The sequence below is a fragment of the Arvicanthis niloticus genome, chromosome 1, assembly GCF_011762505.2.
Source record: "Arvicanthis niloticus isolate mArvNil1 chromosome 1, mArvNil1.pat.X, whole genome shotgun sequence".
NCBI lineage: Eukaryota > Metazoa > Chordata > Mammalia > Rodentia > Muridae > Arvicanthis > Arvicanthis niloticus.
The window spans coordinates 139,315,780-139,341,524 of record NC_047658.1 but is presented as its reverse complement, the minus strand read 5'-3'; the positions used below and the strand labels follow the sequence as shown (position 1 = coordinate 139,341,524).

General features: G+C 39.9%; 1 protein-coding gene across 4 annotated transcripts in view; it reads left to right on the top strand.

Moving 5' to 3' along the window:
- Asah2 (N-acylsphingosine amidohydrolase 2) overlaps window positions 1–25,745 on the top strand; it is a 101,580-nt gene that overhangs the window by 60,366 nt on the left and 15,469 nt on the right. For all 4 annotated transcript variants that reach the window (XM_076919070.1, XM_076919079.1, XM_076919065.1 and 1 more), the window contains 9 exons: window positions 8,389–8,509; window positions 11,084–11,209; window positions 14,331–14,417; window positions 16,870–16,974; window positions 17,088–17,169; window positions 19,345–19,460; window positions 21,220–21,314; window positions 23,880–23,919; window positions 25,564–25,659. In XM_076919070.1, coding sequence (XP_076775185.1) covers window positions 8,389–8,509; window positions 11,084–11,209; window positions 14,331–14,417; window positions 16,870–16,974; window positions 17,088–17,169; window positions 19,345–19,460; window positions 21,220–21,314; window positions 23,880–23,919; window positions 25,564–25,659 — 868 coding nt within the window. The remainder of the gene's footprint in view (window positions 1–8,388; window positions 8,510–11,083; window positions 11,210–14,330; window positions 14,418–16,869; window positions 16,975–17,087; window positions 17,170–19,344; window positions 19,461–21,219; window positions 21,315–23,879; window positions 23,920–25,563; window positions 25,660–25,745) is intronic.

The window sequence follows — 25,745 nt, the reverse complement described above, 5'->3', positions numbered from 1 at the left end:
CCAAAGTAAAAACAAAACAAAACCAAAATAGCAACAAAACCAGGAGAAATTCTGGGTTGAACCAGGAAAATAGAAAATCCTTAAAGTATTTTAATCTGAGGTCAGGAGTGGGGACTGCTGAGTTAGGAAGAGTGGAGACCTGAGCAACGGAACAAAGTTGTGTGAATCATATTGGTCTACAAGCCACACAGATATCCATAACTGTCAGCCTTCATTACTCTGGCTGATCCATGTCAGTAGTATTTCAATCTTTCTGTACACCCCTCACCCTCCATGCCACCAAGCAAAAGCACTACATGATCTTACTCCAGACATAGGGAGCATGTTCTGGGGCGTTCTGAATCATGACTTGAAATACAAGCTGTGCAGCATACATAAGATCTCCTTGGCAGACTCTGGAGGTTGCATCTGTCTGTCGTTCAGTGCAAGAAGCACAACTGATATACACGACTGATATCAGGGCATGTGAGTGAAAGAAGTAAAACCATGTTCGTTCTTTCTTTCAAACAAAGCAAAATAACCTTTCAAGGGCTGATAACCTGAGTGCCAGTTCTGCAGAGTGAAAGAACCAAACTCTGTGGCTCCATGTTGTAGCCTCCCTTTTGAATAATCTGGGCACGGCAGCTGGGAAACTTGGGGATTTTTCCCCCAGGCACAGCACAACTCATCAGGCTGGGTTGTGCCTTCCTTCCCTTTGCAGCAGCAGAGTGAACTCTTTCCCTCACTGTACCCCCCTCCCCTGTGCCCCTCCCAACCTCCCCCCTTCCCTCTCCTTCCCTTTCCTAGTCCCCACCTTCTTCCCTAGCCCCACCCCTTTGCTAGCCCCATTTTTTTTCCTATTTCCCCACCCTTTCCTCCTTCCCTCCCTGGGAGTGGTTGTTCCCTTGCCTTGTAGTTTATATTTTGCAAACCCTTTAATTCTTATGAAAAGGGCCCTGTAAGCTGCCCTTTGAAGGAATATTTTAAAAACAACAAGAGTACTGATGTGGGAAAACTCATGCAATAATTTGTGTAGGAATCTCCCAAAGTCTAATGTGTGGAAACGCACTAATGATGTAGTCTTATAGGTATACAAACACACACATACACACACATACATACACATGTACATACATATATATATGTATACATATGTCATATGTATACATGTAAACACACATATATACACACATATGTACATATGTCATATATATAGGTATGTGTGTGTGCGTGAGAGAGAAAGAGAGAGAAAGAGAGAGAGAGAGAGAGAGAGAGAGAGAGAGAGAGAGAGAGAGAGAGAGAGATTATTATAGGACATGTTTGTGTGAATCTTGACCAAAGTCACAGTCCCTGGTTACTCTCAGTAGCTCCATTTTTTCTATCCTGTCATCTACTTTCTCCTCAGTTCCCTCAGTTCACGAGACATCACTCAAATAACAAATGTTAAAATTCCAGTGGCAGCTTTTCAAAAAACCATTTTTAAAGTATTCAAACAGGGTCCCATGTGTAGCCCAGTCCTCAAAGGTCTGATCTTCTTGGCTGAAGCGTCCCAGTGCTAGGACTGCAGGCAATTGCCATGCCCAGTTTAGTCTACTAATCGATTTTCATTTTGTCTTCCCGCCTCCATTTCACCCCATCCTTGTCTTCTCCACCAGTGCTAGCCCTGCTTTGGGAACTCTGATCTTTGTCCCTGTAGGTCTTTCCTCTCCTTTCTGAGTAGCTCTGAAAGCCAGCACTGGCTTTCTGCCCCGTTCTTCCTTCTGTGCCTCGTTCTTCTCCAGTGAAGTCAAGGTGACTGTTTGCCTGCTGCTAGGTCTGCTCCGTCTTCTTAGAATGGGAAGGTACTTGATAAGGACTTTCAGATGCCGGAGTAATGACCCTTGACTGATAACAGAATGTGTTCCAGCTTCAGAAATCAAAACCATAAAAACCAGAGGACAGAAGACCTTGAGCTTATCTATTTGTTGAGTGCCCAGAAAGTTCCTAACCAGAAGAAATCTGTGGGTTGCCGCCCCCAAATTTCGCTTTTCAGTATGTAAATAAAATGTTTTCACCATAAGAAACAGGAAAAATTTAGAAAATCAGGCAGGATTTAAAAAAAAAATCACACAATTATCTTACTGTAAGCCCACTGTGGTAAGAGTTAATCTTCCCATACAAAAACAATTGCAAAAAATTTAAAACAAGTGTGGACAAAAAGACATGTGATAAGGGTGGGTGCTTACCTGATTTCACTCAGCAAGCACTAAAACTTTCAAATACCATGACAAACTATAGACAGTGTTTATTCTCACACTGAGACGGTCGAACAGGGCTGGTGCTTGCTCAGTTTTGGGGCGACCCTCTTCGTATCTTACATAATTTTTGCCTCAAAGTCTGTGTAGTTTTATTAAATATAATCGATTCAGCAGCACAGAGATCTCAATGTGTTTTTGAAAAATCATTTTTTTCCACCTTCCTTTGTTCCTTTGCCTGAGGGTGCTGCTTCTAAGCACCCATCTTTGCTGAGAACTTGGCCACTCCAGCATCCCAGCATCATTCAGCATCCCAGCATCATTCATCACAATTGCTGCCAAGAAATAGACTTAGGGAAGTTGAAACAATGTTGTTTTCCTTCGAATTTCTTCAGTTCCTAGTTGGGCTGAATTTCCACAGAACACCACTGTGGACAGCTTCCTGGTTTTCTTCTGTGGATTTCTTGGTTCTACCATAAGGATAGACTACACCAGCGAGGCATTCCCCCATTGTCATCACCACAAAGGCATGTTTTGGGCAGGAGATTTGAGGATGAAGAAAAGGGATAGTTAAGAGTGTCAGTCTCTCTTCAGATGCAGGAATGGTGAAATACTCTGATGATACTGTCCATCATAAACCCAGAAAGCCCCCTTTGACCACAGCTCAGTGTCTTTCCCCTATCTGAACATTTTAGAAAGAGATGGGTTCCATTTGTACAATTATGGTCCAAATAATGCTTCCAGTATGATTCACTGAGACATCTTTTCTTCTCTTGCCCCCCAATTTTCCAATGGGGTGAGGTAAGAGTTGTAAGGGAGGTGACACAGGTGCCTTCATTAAAATAATTTATGTCAAATACCACAACAGGCAGAGCATGAAACTCCAGTAGCCTAACACAGTGACGATTTACGGAAATCTAATGAGGACTGATTGGTTCTTCCACAAGCATATCATTAGCCAGAAACATTCACATGCCTCACCCTTCAAGTCGGCTTGGGAAATGAATATGCTTATGGGTAATTAATGAGCATCTAACCTCTGCCACTAGAGGGCAGAGTTTCCTCAGGTAATCATTTCATGCTCCCTCTGTTTAATACACATGGGCAGCATGTGTGAGTCATCCACCGCTTATTTCGACTTTGCATTCATACTATCAGTGCCACAAATGTCTGTGCTCACAGACTTTTATGTTTTCTTCATGATCATATTACCAGAGTATCAGTAATAGTACCATCAGAGGTAGCTATTATCTCAAGCACTTATGATTTCTGTTACAGACTTTAAATGCCGCGGTTCACATTAGTGAAAGCCACCTGTGTCTCACTCCGGAGTTGGGATCTTAGCCACTATAATATATACTCTGTGTACTACCTTCTCTTGGAGGCTAATTGTGGAGAGAGGGGCTTCAAATAACGTACGTTTGTTCTCTATACATCAAGAGACCAGAAGTCCCGAATCAAGGCATGGGGGCTGAGGGTGGGGGTTAGTTCTTTCCTTTGAGGGAGAATCTGTGCCTGGCTGTTAGCTTTTACTGGTGGCCATCAGTCCTTGGCTTCCTCTCCTCATGGACACAGCACTCCAGGCTGCCCTTCATCCTCACCTCACGGTTCACTTCAGCTTTGGGTATCGCTTTTTGTTGTTTGTTCTGTCTTTTCTCCTCTTGTTTAAGTTATGTCAGCCATCTGATTTAGGTTAAGTGTGTCAGCCATTAGATTTCTGGTTAAGTATGTCAGCCATCAGATTTAGGGCCCATGCTCAGCAGGTGTGGTCTTATTCAAGCTTTACTTTGATTATGAACCCATGATAGCTTTTTGTATTGTTCAGTCAAAGAGTTGCCAAGAAACTTTATGAACACAACCTTTGGATGTCATTTCCTTGTCTGTGGACATGCAGTCTGCATAGGCCTATAGCAAGCACTGAGGCTCTTGCAAGATGTCTTACCTCCCTCCTCCCCCTCCGCCTCCGCCTCCGCCTCTCACTTTGCCTCTGCCTCTCTCTGCCTCTCCGCCTCTCCCTCTCTCTTACTTTACCTTCCTTTCCTTTCCTTTTCTTTCCTTCTTTTCTGGACTGACCGAGGTTCCCTGATCAGTGAGCTAAGCAGGGACTGGAGTTATGTTCCCAGTGGGTCCATGTCTATACCTCCTACACAGGGTACAGTTTATATAAAGTTTATCCATTAAGCCCAGAGGTGTGAATGGAACATTGTTAGGCTTGCTATTGTTTTATAATGTTTAAGAGCTTTTCAAAGTAGGAAACACAATTCATATCCAGTCCTTAGCTCCAGGATCTTCCTCTCTCCAATGTCTTACTTATACAGGAGAGACACTTAATTACATTATCTTATTATGATGCTTCTTTATTTATAAACCCAGTTGAAATTTATCACTTTTCAGTTTCTGGGATTTTGTAGTGAAGTGGTTTACAGTGGAAGTGCTCTCTGGGATTTGTTCACTCTCTTGATTGCATTACATTGGCTTGAGTAGCGTTCTGTGTCCTTTCTTACAGCTGGGCACGAGGTTACCCTTACTTTTAAAGTATTTCTCATCAGGAGCATTCTCATGCTTTTATGTCTCATTTGAACTCCTTCTGAGAAACTCAGTCTCCCCCCACTCTCTTTGGAACTTTGCTTCGAAGAATATTCTTTTGAACAGATATATGGATTGTAATCATATGGCCCTTTAAAGTTAATGTGCTCCTGTCTCTGTATGTGTTTATCAATATTCACTGTTACCATAGTACTTTAGTTGTTGTGACATACCAGTATTTTAATGACATACATTTCAAAGGGAAGAAAAAAAAAATATATATATATATATATATATATATCTTCTTTTTCTACAATTCAGATGACAGTTTGAATACTTATTGCAAGTGATCATTTTTTTAAACCTAAAAGTAGATGAAATAAATTAATTAAATTTGTATTCTAATCAAGAGACATTCTTAGCAGTTGATTTCTCCACAGGCATTACTGTGGATAATTGTGACTTCCTTGGTGCAGAAAATACAACAACGTGTGTATTCTTTGGGAATTATGCGGTGACAGTTATACTTTGGGTTTCAATGGTTTAACATTGGTGGTCTGCGGTGTCCTGTGGCCACTCCCCTTTACCCAGGCTCTTCTGCTCTATCCTGCCCATCTATACATTCTCTGAACATAACTTTTCACATCTGTAGCCTTTACATGTACCATTTTCTCTCAGTCTTCTCTCACGAGTCTATTACCACAATTCTGAAGCATTTCTCAAGGCAATCTGATGCTCCATTTTCATCAAATGAGCAAGTGAATGAACACGGGCAGAATGAACAGTGTCCCATGATGGTGAAACCCCTGTTGTCCAGTACACCTGGATTTATAGTTCTGCTTCTTGATGGGTGACTGTGAGTGACTTGGTCAGGCTGCCTTGCCACTCAGAGACTAAGGTTACTAATTTTAAAACAAGGATGATAACTGTTTCTGACTAAAAGATGTATTTGAAGTCCTTTGCCTAGACCATTGGGAATAACAGTCACTGCTGAGAGAACTGTTCTGTGTATTTCCTTCAGTTGTAATGTGGTTGAATCTGGCTCGCATCATCGTAAATAGATTAAGTGTTACTATTTTGGATGACAAACCATACGCTTGCTGTGACCATCACCAAAATTTTCTTTCAAATCTAATAAATAAAATATTAAAATTCACCTAATAGGGAAATGGTGATTTGTATTTGGATTTTAAGAGAAAGATGAAAACCAAGGGACAGACTGAGGGAGGAACAGGGAAAGGAGGAGAGATGGGAGGAGTAGCAAGGGAGAGACCAGGGCAGGGTTTTCTCAAAGTGAGAATCTTGCATGTGACTTCTAGAGGGTGGGCATAGATTGTTTTCAGTGTCCACACTTTCCCCCAGTGGTTAGTAGACATCTTGGAGACAGACCTAAACTTACAGACTGATGATTTATCCAGAAACTTATTGTATTTAGAATTTCTTGGAACTACTTGGGAGTCAGAGGCAGGAGGATCTCAAATTATTTTTATTTTTAAAGAGTGCCAACACAAAAGGGAAAAGCAGCTTCACCGGGAAAGTTTAAATATCCATCAGTTGTCAATTTAGAGTTCACTTAGAGCCACTAGTGTGACATCGCCATGTACCACCCAGAGTAACTTCTTTGTGCTCTCTGCCTGATGCACTGAGCTTTAAGGCATGATCTCCAGCCTACCTCCACCACCAGGCAATGAGGATAGAGAGCTCAAAATCCTAAAGCATCCTGAACCTTTAGATAAATGTTTACTTGTGTGTACTGTTTTCACTTAGGTAGTGATGTAAGCAAAATTTTTCCAGCACAGGGTTGAATCCAAAAGAGTTTTAAAACTCCTAAATTACCCGAGACTTAATGTATCAACATTTCTGTTCACTTGGACTTTTTGGTTCATCTGGTTTATTGCCCTGCATCCAGCAGACACCTCTGTTAGCTAACTTTCCTCATCCGTTTGACAAAAATGCACGGAGGAAAGAACTTAAGGGACAATTTATTTTGCTCATGGTTTGACAGAGTACAGTCCGTGGTGACAGGGAAGTCCTTGCAGCATGAAGAGCAGTGGACAGCTGTGGCTTTGTGTCACCACAGAGCAGAAGTGAAGGGCTTCAAGCCAGATGCCTATAGGCCTATAGAGCACCTAAAGTCTGTGAGCCAGGCCCCATATTTGAAGAGTTGCATAGTCCTCCCAAAACAGTGCCATCAGTTAGGACCTATGTTTTCAAACCCAGGACTCTGTGGGAAAGTTTTTACATTGAAACTCCAATGACAGCTTCTTTCACCTATGTGAAGGTTTGATTTATAATTTATAAGGCCGCCAGGCAAGCTGTCATTAGACACTAGTCTTCTATGACATCATTTTGATTCTCTGTGTCACCTATACAGATGGAGACAAACAGCCTACCAGCACTGTGAAATACAGCAACAGATGTGTAATTAGTTTGTAAATTGTATGGCTGTATATTTAAACAAGGTATTACTATGCACAGGACAGGCTGAATTATGCATAACACCCTCTCTTAAGCCTTCATGTACGTATTCTGCAGTTTCTATCTCTGGAATGTCCTTTAAATTAATTTCTAGTCATTGCTGGTCTGAAAAGCCTTTATGCACATTTCTTTCTACCATTTGTCATACAATATTAAGGCCATTTTTTCACATCTCTGTCTTCTGTGAAATTCAGAGAGAAACCTCCATTTTTATTCTGTGCTTGGCATACAGCTAATACTCAGTAAGTGTCTACTGAATTGGATTGGGTTGATTTGAATAATATTATCTTCGTGTCTGTCTTGAAGGACAGTGTCCACATCTATCCTATTATCTAGGATTACTGTCTGGTAACTCACCACTCTTGAAACTTGTATACACGTTTATGAAATTAGAATTCTGCATCTTTTGAAAGGAAATGATCAGAGTTCCCGGGTATATTTATTTGCAATTTTATCTGATCAAGAGTGAAAGGATGTGATTGTAGGGCACTTAGAATTTCAGACACTTCAACAAAATGATGGACTGGGTATTAGGACTATCTTGTACCTCACTGGTACAAATTGGCGTAATTATGCTCTAATTGTATTTTGAGAGAAAAGCTTTATTTTAACAGGAAGGGTTATATGTAGGAGGAGCTAATGTGGGAGGAGTAATGAGAGGAAGAGGAGGAGTAAGGAGAGGAAGAGAAGGAGAGGAGAAGCTAGGTGATGAGAGAGAGAAAGAGGGGGGAGACAGGGAGGCACTGTATCTCCACCAGTTCATGTATCTCCACCAATCAAAAATAGTTGATATATCTAGGTTGGGTAGTGGGTTACACCTCTGATTGAGCAATACCAAACTTATAAAGCCTTTGATTAACATTGTTAAAAAAAATGTATAAGTGCAAAAAGGAAAAGTGGGCATGGGATAGGGATTTTCTAAGGGGGGTGATGGGGAAAGGGGATGGCATCTGAAGCGTAAATAAAATATCCAATAAAAAAAAGAAATAGAAGTAATAAAAAAAGGACTGAAATAAAAAAAAGAATTTCAGACACTTTTATGTGTCTCATTAGTGAAGTAGATAATGGGTCAGCCTCTCAAAATACATTTATCTGCTGGAGAAGACATAAGCCTTTAGCTTCCATTCCTCAGGCTCCCTTGACTGACTTAGAGCTTTCTTCTCTTTAACAGCTGGTTTGCCATCCACCCCGTGAGCATGAACAATACCAACCACCTTGTAAACAGCGACAATATGGGCTATGCGGCTTACCTTTTTGAGCAAGAAAAGAACAGAGGCTATCTGCCTGGACAGGTGAGAATGAACAGTGCTGAAATCTTCATCTTGAGTCAGTGAATGGAGTGAACGGTCCATCCAGATTTCAAGAAGAAAGTGTTCTCGTGGACTCCATGAATATGCTTGGATGGAGAGAATTCACTGGTTAGGAGGAATGGTTAAGAGTGGTTAAATCCAGTTCTGGAGAACAGGACTTGGTTCTTAGCACCTACATTGGAAGCCTCCTAACCACCTACAACTCTAGTACCAGGGGATCTGACACCCTCTTCTGGCCTTTTGGGAAATTCTTGTGCAGGGTGTACACACACACACACACACACACACACACACACACACACACTCACACACAGTCTGCCACCTATCACCTTGTTATCTGCTTATCTATCTACCTATCTTTATCTATCTATCTATCTATCTATCTATCTTTATCTATCTATCTATCTATCTATCTATCTATCTATCTATCTATCTATCTATCTATCTATCTATCTTTATCATCTATCTACCTACCTACCAACTTACCTACACCCAGTATGGAAAGAAATGTTTCAAATGATAAAGGTACAATTTGCTCTGTACAGCAGATGTTTTTTATATTGAAGGATTCATAAATTTATAACCAATTACATAAGAAAGATTAGTTTTTTTTTAAAAAAGATTTATATGAGTACAATTATAGAAGTCTTCAGACACACCAGAAGAGGGCATCAGATCCCATTACATGGTTGTGATGATGGTTGTGAGCCACGATGTGGTTGCTGGGAATTGGACTCAGGACCTCTGGAAGAGCAGTCAGTGCTCTTAACTGTTGAGCTATCTCTCCAGCCTAAGAAAGATTAGTTTTATATTTTTTGTAGCATGTAATAGTCTCTGATTAAGCTGCTAATATGATACACTGCATTGACATTAACTTTAGTTGTTAGTACTATAAGAGTAATATGCACCTTCCTAGTGGTGTAAAACCATGAATGGAGACACACCATGAGACCTTTTTATTGATTCTGGATTTCCTAATGGAACATTCTTTCCAAGGACCTTGATCTGGTACTTTTCCAATAAAGTCTAAAGGGCTGGAAATACGGCTTAGCAGTTAAGAACACTGGTTGCTCTTCCAGAGGACTCAGGCTCTGTAACTCCAGTACCAGGGAATCCAATGTCCTCTTCTGGCCTCCCCAGGTACCCGACATGCACATGGTTCATGGATATACATGCAGGCAAAACACCCACATCCATTAAAAAAAAAGTCTAAGCCAGCAGCAACCCTAATCCATGACATCTGTGACCTTGAACTAGTAATGAGATCAGAAATAAGGAATCCAATTGTCCTACTACAGTAACCTCTTAAACTATGGACAACTAGTGACTACAGATAGACAGAGAGAGACAAGACACTGTTCTGCTTGGCCACTGGCTGCAAGCATCAAATGCAGAAAAATAAAAATGAGAATCCAAGGCCCTAGTGCAGAATGAAGATTCCATTATATAGACAGTGGCTGCATTAAAAAAATTCTGCTCTTTTAGACAAAACCCTTCTAAACAAAACCATGTTTCTCTCTCTCTCTCTCTCTCTCATTAGCTCGCATTTAATTTTAGCCTATTTTTCCCTGTCTTCCCACCTCCCCCAGTCTTTTTTTCCTGGCTTCCCTTCCTTCCTTTCTTACATTCTTTCCTACCTCTCTACCTCTTTCTATTCTATTTTTGAGAAGGCCTTGCAATGTCATCTAGGCTGACCTTGAATTTATAATCCTCCATCTTCAGCCTCCCAACTTTCAGGATATCAAGCATGTACCATGAAATTTGGGGGAAAAGGTTCTCATTTATACATTAAAAATCCATGTCTAAGAAAACTGGAGATGTTTATTGGGAAACAAGATGGGCCCAAATGGATGCCTGGTCTGTCTCTAATCTGGTTTAAGAAAAGAGTTTCTCCATCAGGCCAGCCAGGGCATGAATTACATGGTCAAGTTCATCTCTGGGCTTCAGGTAAAGCATTCAGACACTAGGTGAACTGCTTCACATTTTATAACTCAGTGCACTCTGCATTTTTCATCAGTTTGTTTGCATTAGAGGAAGGTATGCTTTTGAAAGGATCCATTGAAACCTTTTGTCAATAGTTGGATTATTTTCAGTAATAATAAGTGAATATTGACGGCAACATGAGCCTTTTTAGAGATAAAAAAATTCTCTTATATCCTCTTATTGTCTGTGTATGACTCTGCCTGAGGGATCAGAGGTAGTTCAGGTAGTAAAATGCTTCTTGTGCCTGAGTTGGATCCCTAGTGTTTGAGTCAGACATTGGGCATGCCTGTAATCTCAGTATTAGAGAGTTAATAGCAGGTACATCCCTGGGGCTCACGAGCTGGTCACCATAGCCTAACCACAAATGACAAGTTTGTGAGAGATTGTGTCTCAAAACCAGCCAACCAAAACTGAATGAGGAAGATGACTTCTGAGAAATGATTCCTGTGTTTGATCTCCGCACCTATTTATACATCTGTGTTCATACATAGGTCTTATGCGTACACTGAATGTTTATGCTTCTAATGGAAGTCATTATTAAAGAAAAAATTAAAGGTGGATTTATTTTGACAGGGACCATTCGTAGCAGGCTTTGCTTCATCAAATCTTGGAGATGTGTCACCCAACACTCTTGGCCCACATTGCATCAACACAGGAGACTCTTGTGACAATGACAGAAGCACCTGTCCCAACGGTGGGGTAGGTAGTAAGGACATGCTTACCTCATGTTTGAATATTCATCAATATCATGCAAATATGTTGTTTCTAAGTATACTCTGGCCTGTTGGTCTCTAGTCTCTACTCTTTTTCTGAAGCACCTATGTAGCTTTTAAAATTTTTAAGTGGCTTATCACAGTTTTCCTTTTTGATGTCAAATGTAGAGGTTGTGTGTAATTCCCTGAACCTGGGCAGCTTAAAATATTTTTACCTTGGAATATTTGAGTTTCTGAGTTTGTACCCAGACTTGCCTACTATGCCATTTTTTACAGATTGTAAACCTATAATTGTTTTCTTTAAAGATTTTTTCTTTCTTTCCTCTTAAAATTAAAAACTGGTCTTTCTATAAAACATCAAATAACCTGGATGCACCAAATAGTAAAAATGCAAAGTCCTTAAGTGTGGTAGTTTATTGTAAATGTCCTCATAGCCTCATATGTTTGGGTGTTTGGTCCCCAGTTGGTGGAACTTTGTGGGAAGGATCAGGAGGTGTGGCCTTGTTGGAGGAGGTGTGTCACTGGGGGTCATGCCATTTCCTGACTCTTTCTCTGCTTCTTGCTTGTGCATTAAGATGTGAGCTCTCAGCTGCTGTTTCAGGAACCTACCTTTGTGCCCTTAGTCCACCATCATGGACTCTTACATAAACTGTAAACCCAATGAAAGTCATTCTTTTATAAGTTGCCCTTGGCTGTGGTGTTTTACACAGCAATAGGGAAATAACTAAAACATCAAGTACCACTTGTCTCCTTAGTCCTTAGTGATTGTTATTGGCACCCTTCTTTCTGTGTTTGCCTATGCATTCATAAAGCAATTTTATGACTTATTTATGGATGCTGGGACTTGAATTTTCCATATAATTAAATCCTTAGAAATTGTTCTGTATCTACATCCATGTAAAAAATTTGGAGATTAGCTATTGAGATTGTACTCTCACTTATTTATTTACCTGCTTTCTCAGAATTCATGTAAGCCTGTTTCAACTTTCACACAGCAGCAGAAGCTGGCTTCCTGGTTTGCATTTTTAGTGAAGCACCCCCATTCGGTTGCCACTTTTGTTAACTGTTTCTACCTTCCAACCCTACCCAATGAGAAGTAGGGGTTAACAGTTGTATTGTATGTATATTATAATTTTTAGCTAGAAATTTTCCTTTTTCTTCATTTGTACATTTCATCAAGTTATTGGAATTAAATTAATTTGCAATACATTCCAAGAATACTTATTAACTTCACAATTCATGATGAGATGGTTAATTATATTCATGTGAAATAGAATATATGCAGTAGTTTATCAAATGGGCTTGTTTACCCTCTCAGTGGCTTTTCCCATCACCCATGTGTGAACAACTATGGCCCCAACGTTCTTCTAAGCCAAGTACATCATTCTTGGACTCTTCGATGGCATGATATGCAAAGAGCTAGCTTTAGTTTAAATTTCCATTTTATTATCCATGGAATTGAGCATGTCCTAATATTGAATGAGAATTCACACACACACACACACACACACACACACACACACACACACACACACACACACACAGAGACAGATATACACACACACACAGACACACAGACACACACACACACACACACACACACACACACACACACACACACACACGGAGGGCAGAGAGGCAGAGAGACAGAGAGACAGAGTCAGAACATGAATTGCCTGTTCCATCTGTAGTTCATGGTACATGCATGATAATGCTTTTTATTGCAAATAAGATAAATTCCAACTCAGCATAGATAAATGGAAGTGTATTAATGAAGATGTTGTTTTTCTTTTATTTTTCAAAGTTAGATACAATATTTGGGCAGTTTATATTACAGTAATTTGTTGTATCTATATCTGCCTGTGTTTTTATATGTCGGAAAATTTGCACCTTCCTCATTGGTTTAAATATAGCACACATTGTTGTCAACAGTTGTTGCCCTACTGTGCTACAGAAACCAGAATGAATCCAGCCTAGCATTGCTTTGGTACCCTTATCTATTTCTCTTTGCTTGTTCTTCTCTGCCCTTTCCCGGTCTTTAGTGACTACTGTTCTACCCCATTCTTGCCTGAGAATAGCTTTCTAGCTTTTACAAGTAAGTGAGAATATGTGATGTTTGCTTTTGTGTGTCTGGGTTATTTGACTTAACAGAAGACCTCTGATTCCATCCATACTGCTGCAAACAAAGGGGTTTCATCCCCGTTTACAGCTGAATAATGTTGTAGTGTGTATGCATACCAGGCATCTGCTGATGGTCACAGTGGTTGATGGGAGCTGTTGTGGATAGTGTTGAGGCAAAGGCAGATCTGTAAAAAAACGAGTAGAATAAGTTCATCTTCTTTACATAGAGAAAGGCAGTATTCTCTTCCCTCCAAAAAGTCCGGAAACCCCTAATATTTGTCATAAACATTACAAAATTTTCCCACTCCATGAAATTTTCTATCTGCCTTATGTATATTGTCCCTTCTCTATAGATGTTTAAAATGTTCGGGTGTCAAACTTGCTAAACCTGTTCTTTATTAAGCTTACATCTTTTTTTTTTTATTTCCCAGACAGTAACATTTATTCACCTGTATCTTTTATCTGTGCATTCTTTGTAACATTTATCATATTTAAGTATTTGATCAGTCTTGATCTTTCCTGATCTAAGAAATAGAATGTGGAGCTACAGTTGCTAATTTTCTTCCCAGGAGGATGGCTGATTGTTCTAATGCAATCTGAAAGAGCTTCTGTGTAAGACAATCAGAGCAAGAGTCCTAGGCAAGCATAAGCAAACACACAGTCAGTGATAGAGGACATGGCCTGGCTTCTAGTCCCAGCTCAGAGTTATCTTCTGTGCAATGTACAGCAAATCTCTCAACGAAGAGATTTAAAATTTGTTTCCTAATTTTAAAAGGAAGTTACTGGAAGAGATGCCATCTGAAAACATTGCTTGCTCTGAATGCATGCGTGATTGTGTTTGCCTTAGCTGTAAATTAAGAAAATGCCTGAAGAGAAATGCTGGAATCGGATTAGCAAATGTATTTTCTTGGGTTCATGTGTAATTTTCTATTTCTTAAAGCCGTCACTCACCCCACTAAGGATCATTTTGTCTCACTTTGCTCCAGCCTAGCATGTGCATGGCCAGCGGACCTGGACAAGATATGTTTGAGAGCGCACAAATTATAGGACGGACCATCTATCAGAAAGCCAAGGTAGGCACGAGCCCCGTGCTTTACAGCTTTGTTTCATGTTGTTCTTAAAAACCCACAGACATCATTTAGTCGGAAGTCCGTAATTGCAAGGAAGGCCACGAGTGCTCAGGCTGGCCAGGAAGTCTGAAAGACTTTGGTTTGTGAGCTTGCCCTTGGGAGCCACTCAGGACTCTGTCTGATCTGGTTAGACTTCCTAGTGCATTTAAAACCAATCAGGCAGGAACGTGTTCTATTTTAGGATGCTAGAAACCCGGAGTGCATAGCACAGGATGAGGAGACAAAGAGACTCTAAAGGTTCAGTTAATGTGACCCCACTCTGAACCAGTTTCATCTAGATTCTCGGAAATCTCTCCAGTCATTGCCTGGATAGAGTCACCTGATTACTTTCTGAACCTGGCCTGCCATGACAAAGCTGAGCTGAACATCTCAGTCATTATGAGTTCCCATTAGTTTATATACTTTTTTGAAAGTCCAAAGGTTATACTACTTTTCTTTTAAAATTAAACAGAACAAACAAAACAATTGTGCTGAAGGAAGTATCCAGTTTGCAATGAGCTTTCTATGAATGACTCTGCTTTCCCCTTGCTTCTAAACTTGTTTTCATGTATGTGGTATATGTATGTATAGGTGTGTGCTTTGGGATGTGAGGGTGCATGTCATGTGTGTATATCTACACCTGCATGTGGGGGCCAAGGCTGAGTTTGGGTATCTTGATTAATTGCTCTCCACTTGGTTATTTGGGGTGGGGTGTCTCTCACTTGAATTTATTGATTGCCTAGACTGACAGGGATCCTTCAGGAACAAGCCCCAGGGACCCTTCCGTCTTTTCTCCCATGTACTAGAGTTATAGAAGTGTATAGTTATAGAAGCCGCTCTGCTTGGCTTTTGCATGGGTACTAGGAATAGAACTGAGATCCCCCAGTTTGTGTGATAGACATACTATCTACACAGTGATGTGCTAAATTATGTCTTCATGCTCTCCCCGTTTTTGGATCTGCTTCTATGGAGATATTTCTGAGGGGGAGATGATAATGGGAAATGGCTTCTAACCAATATGTCCATGGTAACGTTAGATCCCTTTGTTTTCATGATTTGTATACACACACAGACAAACACACACAGACATACAAACATACAGGCACACACAGACATACATATATATACACACACAGACATACAGACACACAGACGCATAAACACACAGGCACACACAGGCACATACACACACAGACACACAAACATACAAACACATAGATAGACAAACACAGAGACACACAGACATACATACACAGACACACACAGTCACACACAGATACACACAGACATACAAACATACAGGCACACACAGAGAGACACACATACATACATACATACACACAGAGAGACATACAGACACACAAACACACAGGCACAAACACACAGGCACATACACACAAACGCACAAACATAGACACACACAGACACACAGACATACACACAGACACAGACATACACACACACATACACACTCACACACACACACCTCACATACCTGCCTGCTTGTGATTAAATAGATAATTCTGTCTGAGTTCTAAAATGTTTCAGAAGCATTTAAGAAGAACAAAAGTGCCTTTCAAAACAATCAGGTGTAAAAGCCATAATCACAGCCTGACTGATTGCTGGAGGCTTTTTACTTATTGTGGTATTATCAGTGGATTATTCTAAATTTACAGCTTCTTTTGGGGATGTGCCTATGACACACTTTGTTGTCAGAAATTTTGTTTCTGTCTTTAGCCTGGGGCAGAGCAATTCTGGATTCTCTTCTCCAAGGAGCACAACTTCCTTGGTTTTCAGGACAGCAGGCTGCAGCTGGGGCTCCAGTTGCTTATCTTAAAAGTCCACTCTCAGCTGTCATAGGTGTGGGCTACATGTCAAGCCATCATACTTGTGCTAAAATAGAATTTTTCCTGTATTGTATGCCATAGATGAATAAAGCAGAAATATTCTAAAAAGTACTAAACTTACATTTCTTACATGCTTGGAAAAACATCACTTGACTTGATATAAAAATGAGAATGCCAACGATTAACTGATGTGTGAGAGACCCGATGTCTTTGAGACACTGCCTGACTCCTGTCCTTGGAGAACTCAGGGACCCTAAGAGGGTCATTTTATACCAAGTCTGGCGCTGACAGCCTCACATTCCTGCAAGTGTGAGGTTGGAACTTTTACGTCATGGTCTGTTGCATGTTATGTTCTTTTTTGGGATGAATAGACACAGGTCAGCATTCCTGGAGGTTTCAAGTTCTAGGAAACACTGGGGTTGATGGAGGGAATTGAGGTGTGGGGGTGGGGTTGTTCTCAAGGAGTAAAAGAAAGATGTCTTGGTGCAGTGGATACTAGGTGCCAGGGGTTGTGTCCATTTCTCTTCAGTTCTTTTCCTCAGGATAGTGAGCCTCTGTGGCTTTTCTAGGAGCTGTATGCCTCTGCCTCCCAGGAAGTGACCGGCCCAGTGCTTGCAGCTCACCAGTGGGTGAACATGACGGATGTGAGTGTCCAGCTCAATGCCACACACACAGTGAGTATGACAAAAGCCCCTGACTTGGCTCCATGGGTCAAGCACAGCACCCTGTTGCTCACAGCTGAACTTGTGTCTCTTTCTTTGTTTTTGTTTGATGATCTTTCCTTCAGGTGAAGACGTGTAAACCTGCCCTGGGCTACAGTTTTGCCGCAGGCACAATTGATGGAGTTTCGGGCCTCAATATTACACAGGGTGAGAAAAAGGATGGCACGTATGCTTCCAGGTTTCGGGGGCTTTAGGCTTCTGTTTCCTAAGGAAGCTGAACTGTGGCCAGTGTGTTTAGGATTCCCATTTCTAACTCAGGTGTCTCCAGGCTAGCTGAGTTTTGGTGTGACATCTCAGATCGCCCAGGGATAAGTGTCTTTTGTCCCTCAGCTTTGTTAATTCAAATACAACCAGAAACAGATTCTCTTAGCATTTTAGTATATTGATGACCCTTGGTAAGTCATTTAGTGTGTATGTGTGTATGTATGTGTGTGAGTGCATGTGCACATATGTGTAGGGATCAGAGATATTGGACCTCAAGTGACTTCCACTCAATGTTAGAGAGTGACTCTCTCACTGGCTTGGAAATTGCCATGAAGGCCAGGATTAGGTAGCCCTTCAGCTTCTTGGGATCTACCTATTTCTACCTCCCATTTCACCATTGCTGAGATTACTGGTGCGTTCTAGCACACCTTCCTTTTTATGTATGTTTTTGGGGATCTGAACTCAGATTCTCACACTCTAGAGGCAAGCACTTTCCTCGCTGAGCCGTCTCCCTGCCCCCAGGGAGCAGCTTTTTACTTTTTAGCAGCTATGATTTCTTTGTGATGGTGCCGTTCAAGGTTCAAGAGTATAAGGAAGGAAGTGAAAGAACAATCCTGACGAGAGATGGTGTTTTCAAATAATATGTCTGATACATACAATGTATTTTAGAAAACCTCTCACAACTCAATAATAGCAGTTATTTATTGGGAAATAATTGACAAGCCACATAAGTCAGCTATTTAAAGTACACTTGGTGGATTTCAATATTTTGACAGACATACAACTTTCCCAAAGTGAACATTGGAGATTCCATCACTCCAACAGAATCTCTGACCATGCTAGCTGCCACATCTCCTGTGCCCCGGTATAAGCAACCAGCAAACCTCCCATCCTTACATTTTGCTAACTTAGACATTTCAAGTGCCGAGAATACACAATATCTGCAATTTTGTTGCATCTTTTATGTAACATTCTGCTTTAAGGTACATGGAAGTATAGAATGTGGAAGTGTTCCATCCCCTTTTAATGGCTGAGTTAATTCATGGTATCAATATACCGGATGATATTTGCCAATTGCTTAATTGATGGATGTTTGGGTTATTCTATTTTTTGTATGTTACGAATAATGCCGCCCTAAGTACGTATGTACAAGAGTTTGTGTGAGTCTAAGTTTTCCTCTTAGGCATGTATATCGAGGAATGCTTGCTGGTCACATGCTGTGTTCAACATCTGAGGCCCCATCACATGCACTCCCAAATGGCTACATTGCTTTACACCTGTGTCAGTAATGTATCCATTAAAAATGTTCACATCTTGGCCAACGTATATTGTCTGGCATGCTGATTCTAGCCAGCATGTGTGTGGAATGCTGTCTCCTTGTGGATTTGATTTGCATCACCAACATAATATCAAATGTCTTTTCATGTGATTTTGGCCATCATCTATATTTTGGGGGAAACTACTTATCCATATACTTTTCTTTAAGCTTGGGTTTTTGACTGTAATTATTAAGTTATGAGGCTTTCTGAAATATATTTTTGTATACAAATACCTCATCAGGTAAATTTTTTGAAACTCTTTCCCTCATTTGATAGGTTGTCTTTGCAATTTCTTGATTATATTCTCTGAGACACAGACATCTCAATCAGTTTCCTTTTTGTTGCTTGCCATCACACTAAAGTCATTCACCATCAGGAAGGCTTACACTGTAGTTCTGAAAGTTTTACTATTTACAAGCTGGACAGCAGGTATTACATGTTGAAATTATCATTGTTAATTTTTAAAATGAGTAAAAGGTGATGTAGTTCACAAACTTGTGGATTAAGTTAAACCGTCCTTATGTCATAAATGAGCAAAGTTGATATGAATACAGCTTTGAGAGTATCAGACAAATTATATTGTTATTGTTTATGAAAATGATAGTCTAATTAAAGTTTATTATTTTATGACATATAGGGAACACTGCCTTTTCTATTGCTCAAATTGTTGAAGCCATTGAATGACAATCTTCATAAAATATTTGAAATGTCTAAAGTGATTGTGTGCCATGGTATCTAAATCATGACATCCTCAGAGGGCTAGTACAAGGTATCTTATCAATCATAACAATTCTAATAGGAACAACAGAAGGAGATCTATTTTGGGACACTATTCGGGACCAACTCCTGGGAAAACCATCTCAAGAAATCATAGAATGCCAGAAGCCTAAACCAATCCTAGTTCACACAGGAGAGGTAAGGCCTTTGATTGTCACAAGGAACATAGAATATTATACTTTGTAGTTTCTGAGCTAGCAGATAATAAATAGCTAATGTCCACTGACAGGGAAGCTCTTATTTAGATATTCTTACATAATTTGTCATGTATTGTTACACATTTACTACTACTATATTACTACTACACTACTACTGCATATACATATGTGTGGGGGGCATGTTTGTAGAGGCCAAAGAACACTTTTGTGGAGTTGCTTCTCATTTTGCACTTGGATTTTGGGGACTGAACTCAGCTTTGTGTGGCTGGCACATTACCTGCAGAGCCTTCTCAGTCAGCTACCTCCCATGAATATTTGATACTAAAAATATAGATGCTGGATCCAACTTTAAAGAATTACTACTGTGAAGTCTACCGAGTTATCTAATTATTAAGAAACATGGAAGGGAGTGGACTATAGAAAATGAAGACTAACATTCATGTTATTTTGGCTCCAGAAAGGCAGTCCATGAAGAGTTCTTTGCATAAAGAACATGTAGGTCATAGAGGAAAGTGCTCATGTGTCAATTTTCTCATGTTAGGCAACATGGTTTATTTGTTTATTTAGTTATGTATGTATGTATGTATGTATGTATGTATGTATGTATGTATTTTTGTTTGTATGTGTGGGCATGCAGGGACATGTGTGACCAGGTATATATGGTGACCAGAGATGTTATTGGATACCTCAGATGTATTCTCTGACTACACACTTTATGTTTTGAGACACGCTCTCCCACTGGAACCTGCAGCTCACCAATTAGCCTAGACTGGCTGACCAGCAAACCCCAAGGATCCTTCTGTCTCTTCCTCCCAGTGCTAAGATTACGTACATGCCTGTCTTTCATACCATGTACATACCATGTCTGTCTTTCATAGGGGTGCTGTGCTACAGATCCAACTCAACGTGGTCTGCTTATGTGGCGACGTCATTAATTAAAACATTTTTTTGTTTTGTTATGTTTTTCTGGAGACAGAGTTTCTCTGTGTAGCCCTGACTGTGCTGGAACTCACTCTGTAGACCAGGCTGGCCTCAAACTCAGAGGTCCACCTGCCTCTTTCTCCTGAGTTCTGGGATTAAAGGCGTATATCACATCCAGGCTGAAGCAATTTTCTTTTAGCAGCAGTACTTTACAACACATTTTTTTTTTTTTTGTTTTTACATTTACGATGTTCAGAACTCATCCTACTATTGGTAGAAGCATGATTGTTGAAGTGTACGCATTTAAAAAGTAGCCTTTCCCAGTATCCTATTAAAATTCTTAGCATAGGAGAAAGAAGGGAGGAAGGGATGGCGAGATAGTTTCTACTAATCACAATATGGAAAAGGTTATATTCTCTTGAAGGAGGGTTGGAAGATGAAGCCGGACTCACACTACTGGGGTAAAGATAGAAATGATTGTATTGAACAATTCTAAATGGCATTTTATATTCATTGAGGAGATAGTCTCTTATACTACTCCGGCAGAACCCTTGTTGTACCATAATGATGAGTCTACTACAGCTCACTTGGTAAGGTCAGGGTAAGATAGCACTGGGGTTCACATGTTATAGCCAGCACATAAACATGCATGTGATGCAATGTTACAGCAGAGTTAGAAGTGAATCCTATGATATGGTCAAAACAAAACAAAACTAGCTTCAAACATTCAAAATTGTTTAATGAAGGAACTTATGTGAATATTGTCGATAGAAGGGGTAATCTATACCTAATGTAACTTTCTTGTTTTGGGGTCTCAGCTGACAAAACCTCATCCTTGGCACCCAGATATCGTTGATGTTCAGATTGTTACTCTTGGGTCACTGGCCATAGCTGCTATCCCTGGGGAATTTACGTAAGTTTTCATTAAAAAAAACTTTCAGAGTAAAGAATGTATTTCTGTTGGAATTACTTCTTTTTAAAATATTTTATCTGTTTTTGTGTGTCTGCGGAGGGGCTTGTGGAACATACTTATGCAGGTCAGAGGATAAGTTGTCCAAGTCATCTCTCTTCATTCACCAAATAGGTTCTGGAGTTGGAACTCGGGTCATCAAGCTTGGTGGCAAGCACCTTTATCTACTGAGTCATCTCTCTGGCCCTGGGATTAATTCTTAGGAGAAGATAATTATCTGCTGCTCTCTTGGTAGCCTTTGGCAACAGTGTCAAATAGTTTTTCCATATTTGGTGGAGCCTCTGTAGAATAAATCTGCCTATGCTTGTGACCTGTGAAAAGATGGGGGAAAAACGTGAAAACAAGCTTGGTATTCCAAAGGAAAAAGGGTCCAGTGGATTAAGAAAGTACGCAGACTTGAATTAATACTAAAACACTTGAAAGCATGACGTTCGGTATTAGAAAGACAGAAGAATGTTTTAAGCCTGTATCTTTTACAGTCTTTCCTATCTCCATAGGGAAAAGTTTGTTGAACTAGCCCTTGAATTTTTTTCTTCTTTCAAGAATTAATCCAAATTCTTACATTCTGCTCAACACATTCTACCATTTCCCATCACTGCTGTCATTCACACAGATCATTCACTAACTTTCAATGTGGCTTCTTTCATTGTTCCTCTGAAGTCCTTTTTCAACACAGCACCCAACTGCGTTTCTTTAAAACAGTGGTTCTCAGCCTTCCTAATGCTGTGACCCTTTAATACAGTTTCTTGTGTTGCAGTGATACCTACCATAAAATTTTCTTTCCTACTTCATTACTGTTATTTTGCTACATTTATAAATCACAATGTAAATATTTTTGGAGGTAGAGGGTTGCCTAGGGGATTGTGATGCACAAGTTAAGAACTGCTGCTTCAAAACATGAACTAAACATACTACTTGGCTGTTGGAGACCACCTGGTCCTTTCCCATCTCATTCCAGGTAATCCCTCACTGCCTTCCACTTCCTTTGCAGTTCCCATGCAGACTGTTGCTCAGCAAGTTCCCTCATGTGGTTTCCTTCTTTCTCACCCTGCTTCAGTCACCCTGCATCATTACCAACATTTTCTGTATAGAGTGAACTACAAATGCACCTGCTAGAGCCACTAAGCGTGTTCTGGGCTTAGAGATTTTGAACTTACAGTTTTTTCTGTATAAAACACATTCTCTCCAGCTGGCCTCAAGGCCAAGTCTTTTGATTTATGTAATCCTTTGCTCAAATCTTGAATGGAGATGCTAACACTATTCATACCACATAAAAAGCATCACTCTCACATCAGCGCCAGTATTAGCCCCACCACTAATGCCGCCACTCCCACCATTCCATCTCATCTTTACTCTGCTTTATTAGTCTCTGTTTTTCTTGTCGTCTCAAATTTTCATTTATTTGGTCACCTTCTAGTTTTGGAATGTTGAGATTTTGTCTTTTACTATCTATTGTAAGCTAAGTGTGGGGCCCCCTAAAACCTGGAGTCTGCACATAGCCCCTGGGACTCTGCCCCCAAGTTAATTCTGATTGGGGAATGAAGATCCCAACAGCCAAGAGCTGAGGAGAAGAGACATAGGAGGGGTTTAGGTTTCCTGGGCTTGAGACCATGAGAAGAGGAGGGAAGGGGAGGAGAGGGGAGGGGAGAAACCACCATGAGATAGAAGAAGAATGTTCAGGAGAGGAGAAAGGAGAGCCACCATGGGTTAGCTGAACTATAAAACAAGTGGCCATGTGGGCTGGCCAATTGGACCTAAGAGTAGCCCTGATGAAACATAGTAAGAAGTTGGGTTACCATTAGGAAGGTAGATTCTAACAGCATAGAGGGTAGACAGTTAGTTGCCCAGCTATTGTGCTGCTTAAGGCATATTTAAAAATATAAAGGCTGTGTGTGTTTTTCATCTGGGAACATAAGTTGTCCAAGGAGGGTAGAAACCCCACACAAGGATTATTTAATATTTTTTAACTACAGAATATAATTTCCATTCCATTAAATAATTATCACATAAAAGTGGGCCTGGTAAGCAGCAGATATTCAAGATTTGATTGAAGAATTAAATATAAAGTTTCAAGTTCTTTGTAGGCGGGGCCAAGTATCAAACCTTCTCTCTGTCTCCCCCACCCCCACACTGTCATTCATGTTGGATATAACTGACCCACTGTGTTGATCTCATGAATAGAAATTTTTTGTGGTGCTGGGGGTAGAGCTGTGGGCCTCACAGCTGTCAGGGAGGTACTCCACCACTGAGCTACACCTGATCCCTTGATCGTCTTCTCTCAGTGATGCACATTGATTTTATATTCCTCTTGTGTACAGTTCAGGCTTTGCTTTGAAGATAGGCCAAGTCAAGGGAAAAAGCTAAGCTTCTTTACACCATCAACTTCTAATATTTTACTGCTGTGTGGTGAGCTAGGCTAGGTTTTTTGGCATGTATCAAAAGCCTTTCTATATAGCTTACACACATGCAAATGGGAGGATGTAACATAATTCTGTTTTCTTGATTTAGAACCATGTCAGGACGAAGATTTCGTGAGGCAGTTAAAAAAGTAAGTTAAATTTGAAATACAAATGCTGTAAATTTATATTTGAGGAGGAAAAATTCCTTATTAAACGACTCTTTCCTCAAATCACTAAAGTTTATGTATTTTGAAGTTAGTGGATAGAGGTAAATATGAAGTGTCAGTTATTTAAGAATCAGAATTAAACTATAAGGGAAATATAGCCAGGTTGAAGTATTTTATTGGTATTTACATTTAAATACTTAAAAGTCCATAATGCTTGTATAGTGTAAGCAGTAAATTATATTTAGAGGTTGCTTAAATCCCCATGAGTGGGCTAAACAGATTCAACACTTGTAAAAATGATGTCTTGTTATTTAGGTCTTATAAACATTAGTTTAAATTACATAATATAAATTCAATATAGTTTGAGGCAATTACTCTTTCATAGTAAGATTCTACATCTACTGATATGATTATTAAGATTTTCATAGAGCCATTGATTTGCCCAACTATAATGGGGATTTTGTCTTTTTTTTCAAAATACTCTTTGACACTTTCACATTCCTTGGTGGTTTGGGATCATTGGGAAGATTTTTCTTTCTTTCTTTTCTTTTCCTTTTTTCCCAATCTGCTTTTATACCATTTTAATTACGTGCAAGTATTAAGGTCAGTTCTAGGCTGAGGAACTAGCAATACAATAGATGCAAATAGTCAAGGAACAAGCAAGACAATAAACACAAATAGTTAAAGAACAAATAAGGCAATAAACAAAGTTCCTTGATCACTCCTGTGATCACTGTTTCTAAGGGCTTACTTATCAAGATGACCAAACATATCTGAGCCTACTTCCCTGTCCTAGCCTAAAGTCATTTTCATGCCTGAAGAATCATTCTGATTCTTAAATAACTTCATTATTCTAGCCTAAGATTTAGATTCCTGCCTGAAATTACTTTGTTCTATCTTAATGTCAGATTCCTGACAAGGAGCCCATTTCTTGCCCTTGGCCTGTGTCAGATTCCTGCCAAACAGCCCCAAAAGCTCTCTACTTCTCCCCCCCTTTTTATTTCATAAACAAGACTGAGCCTGTCTTAGGTCATTCTGACAAGAATGCCTTCCTTACCCATCGTGGAATATGCATTATCAAAACCAATGCACTTATGTCTTAGGTTGGTAAGGCTCTGTGCAGAATCTTACCTATCCTTGGCTTGCCAGCCTGTTAAATTAGTAACTTTCTGGGGGTCCATTTTCAGTTTAAAGCCATGTACTTTGGCTGACATCATGTTGATGTTGTTAAAGATAAGCTTTAAACATGATGGGCCACAATAAAAATATTCCCAGGACAAAAAGGTCTAGCATGATCAAGCTGTATATGTCATTTTTGAAGCTTGACCAAAATGGAAATATTGACATCAGGCCATGAATAATTTTATCAGCAGTATCTGCAGCATCAAAGCTCAGCAGAGTATCATTCTTTAAATTCATAATCTCACTATGCAAAGTTAAAACATCCATAGAGGTGTTAAAATTATGCCAAATACCCTGCAAGTATCTTTAAACTTTTTCCTAATTATAATTACTATCATCTTTCTTAAGAGGTATATCTTCTGTTAATAATTCATACCAAATGTGCACTTTAAATGAAACCCAGATATTTATAGCCTTGAGCAGTGTAAATGTTTTTTCTCCTAGGAATTTGCACTTTATGGAATGAAGGATATGACCATTATTACCTCAGGTCTATGTAATGTTTATACACATTACATTACCACATATGAAGAATACCAGGTAAAGTAAAAAGTTTTCATGACTTTTTTATTACACACTGTCTCTGTACCTCTTTAGCCATGTTTCTGAGAGATGACTTTGCTTTT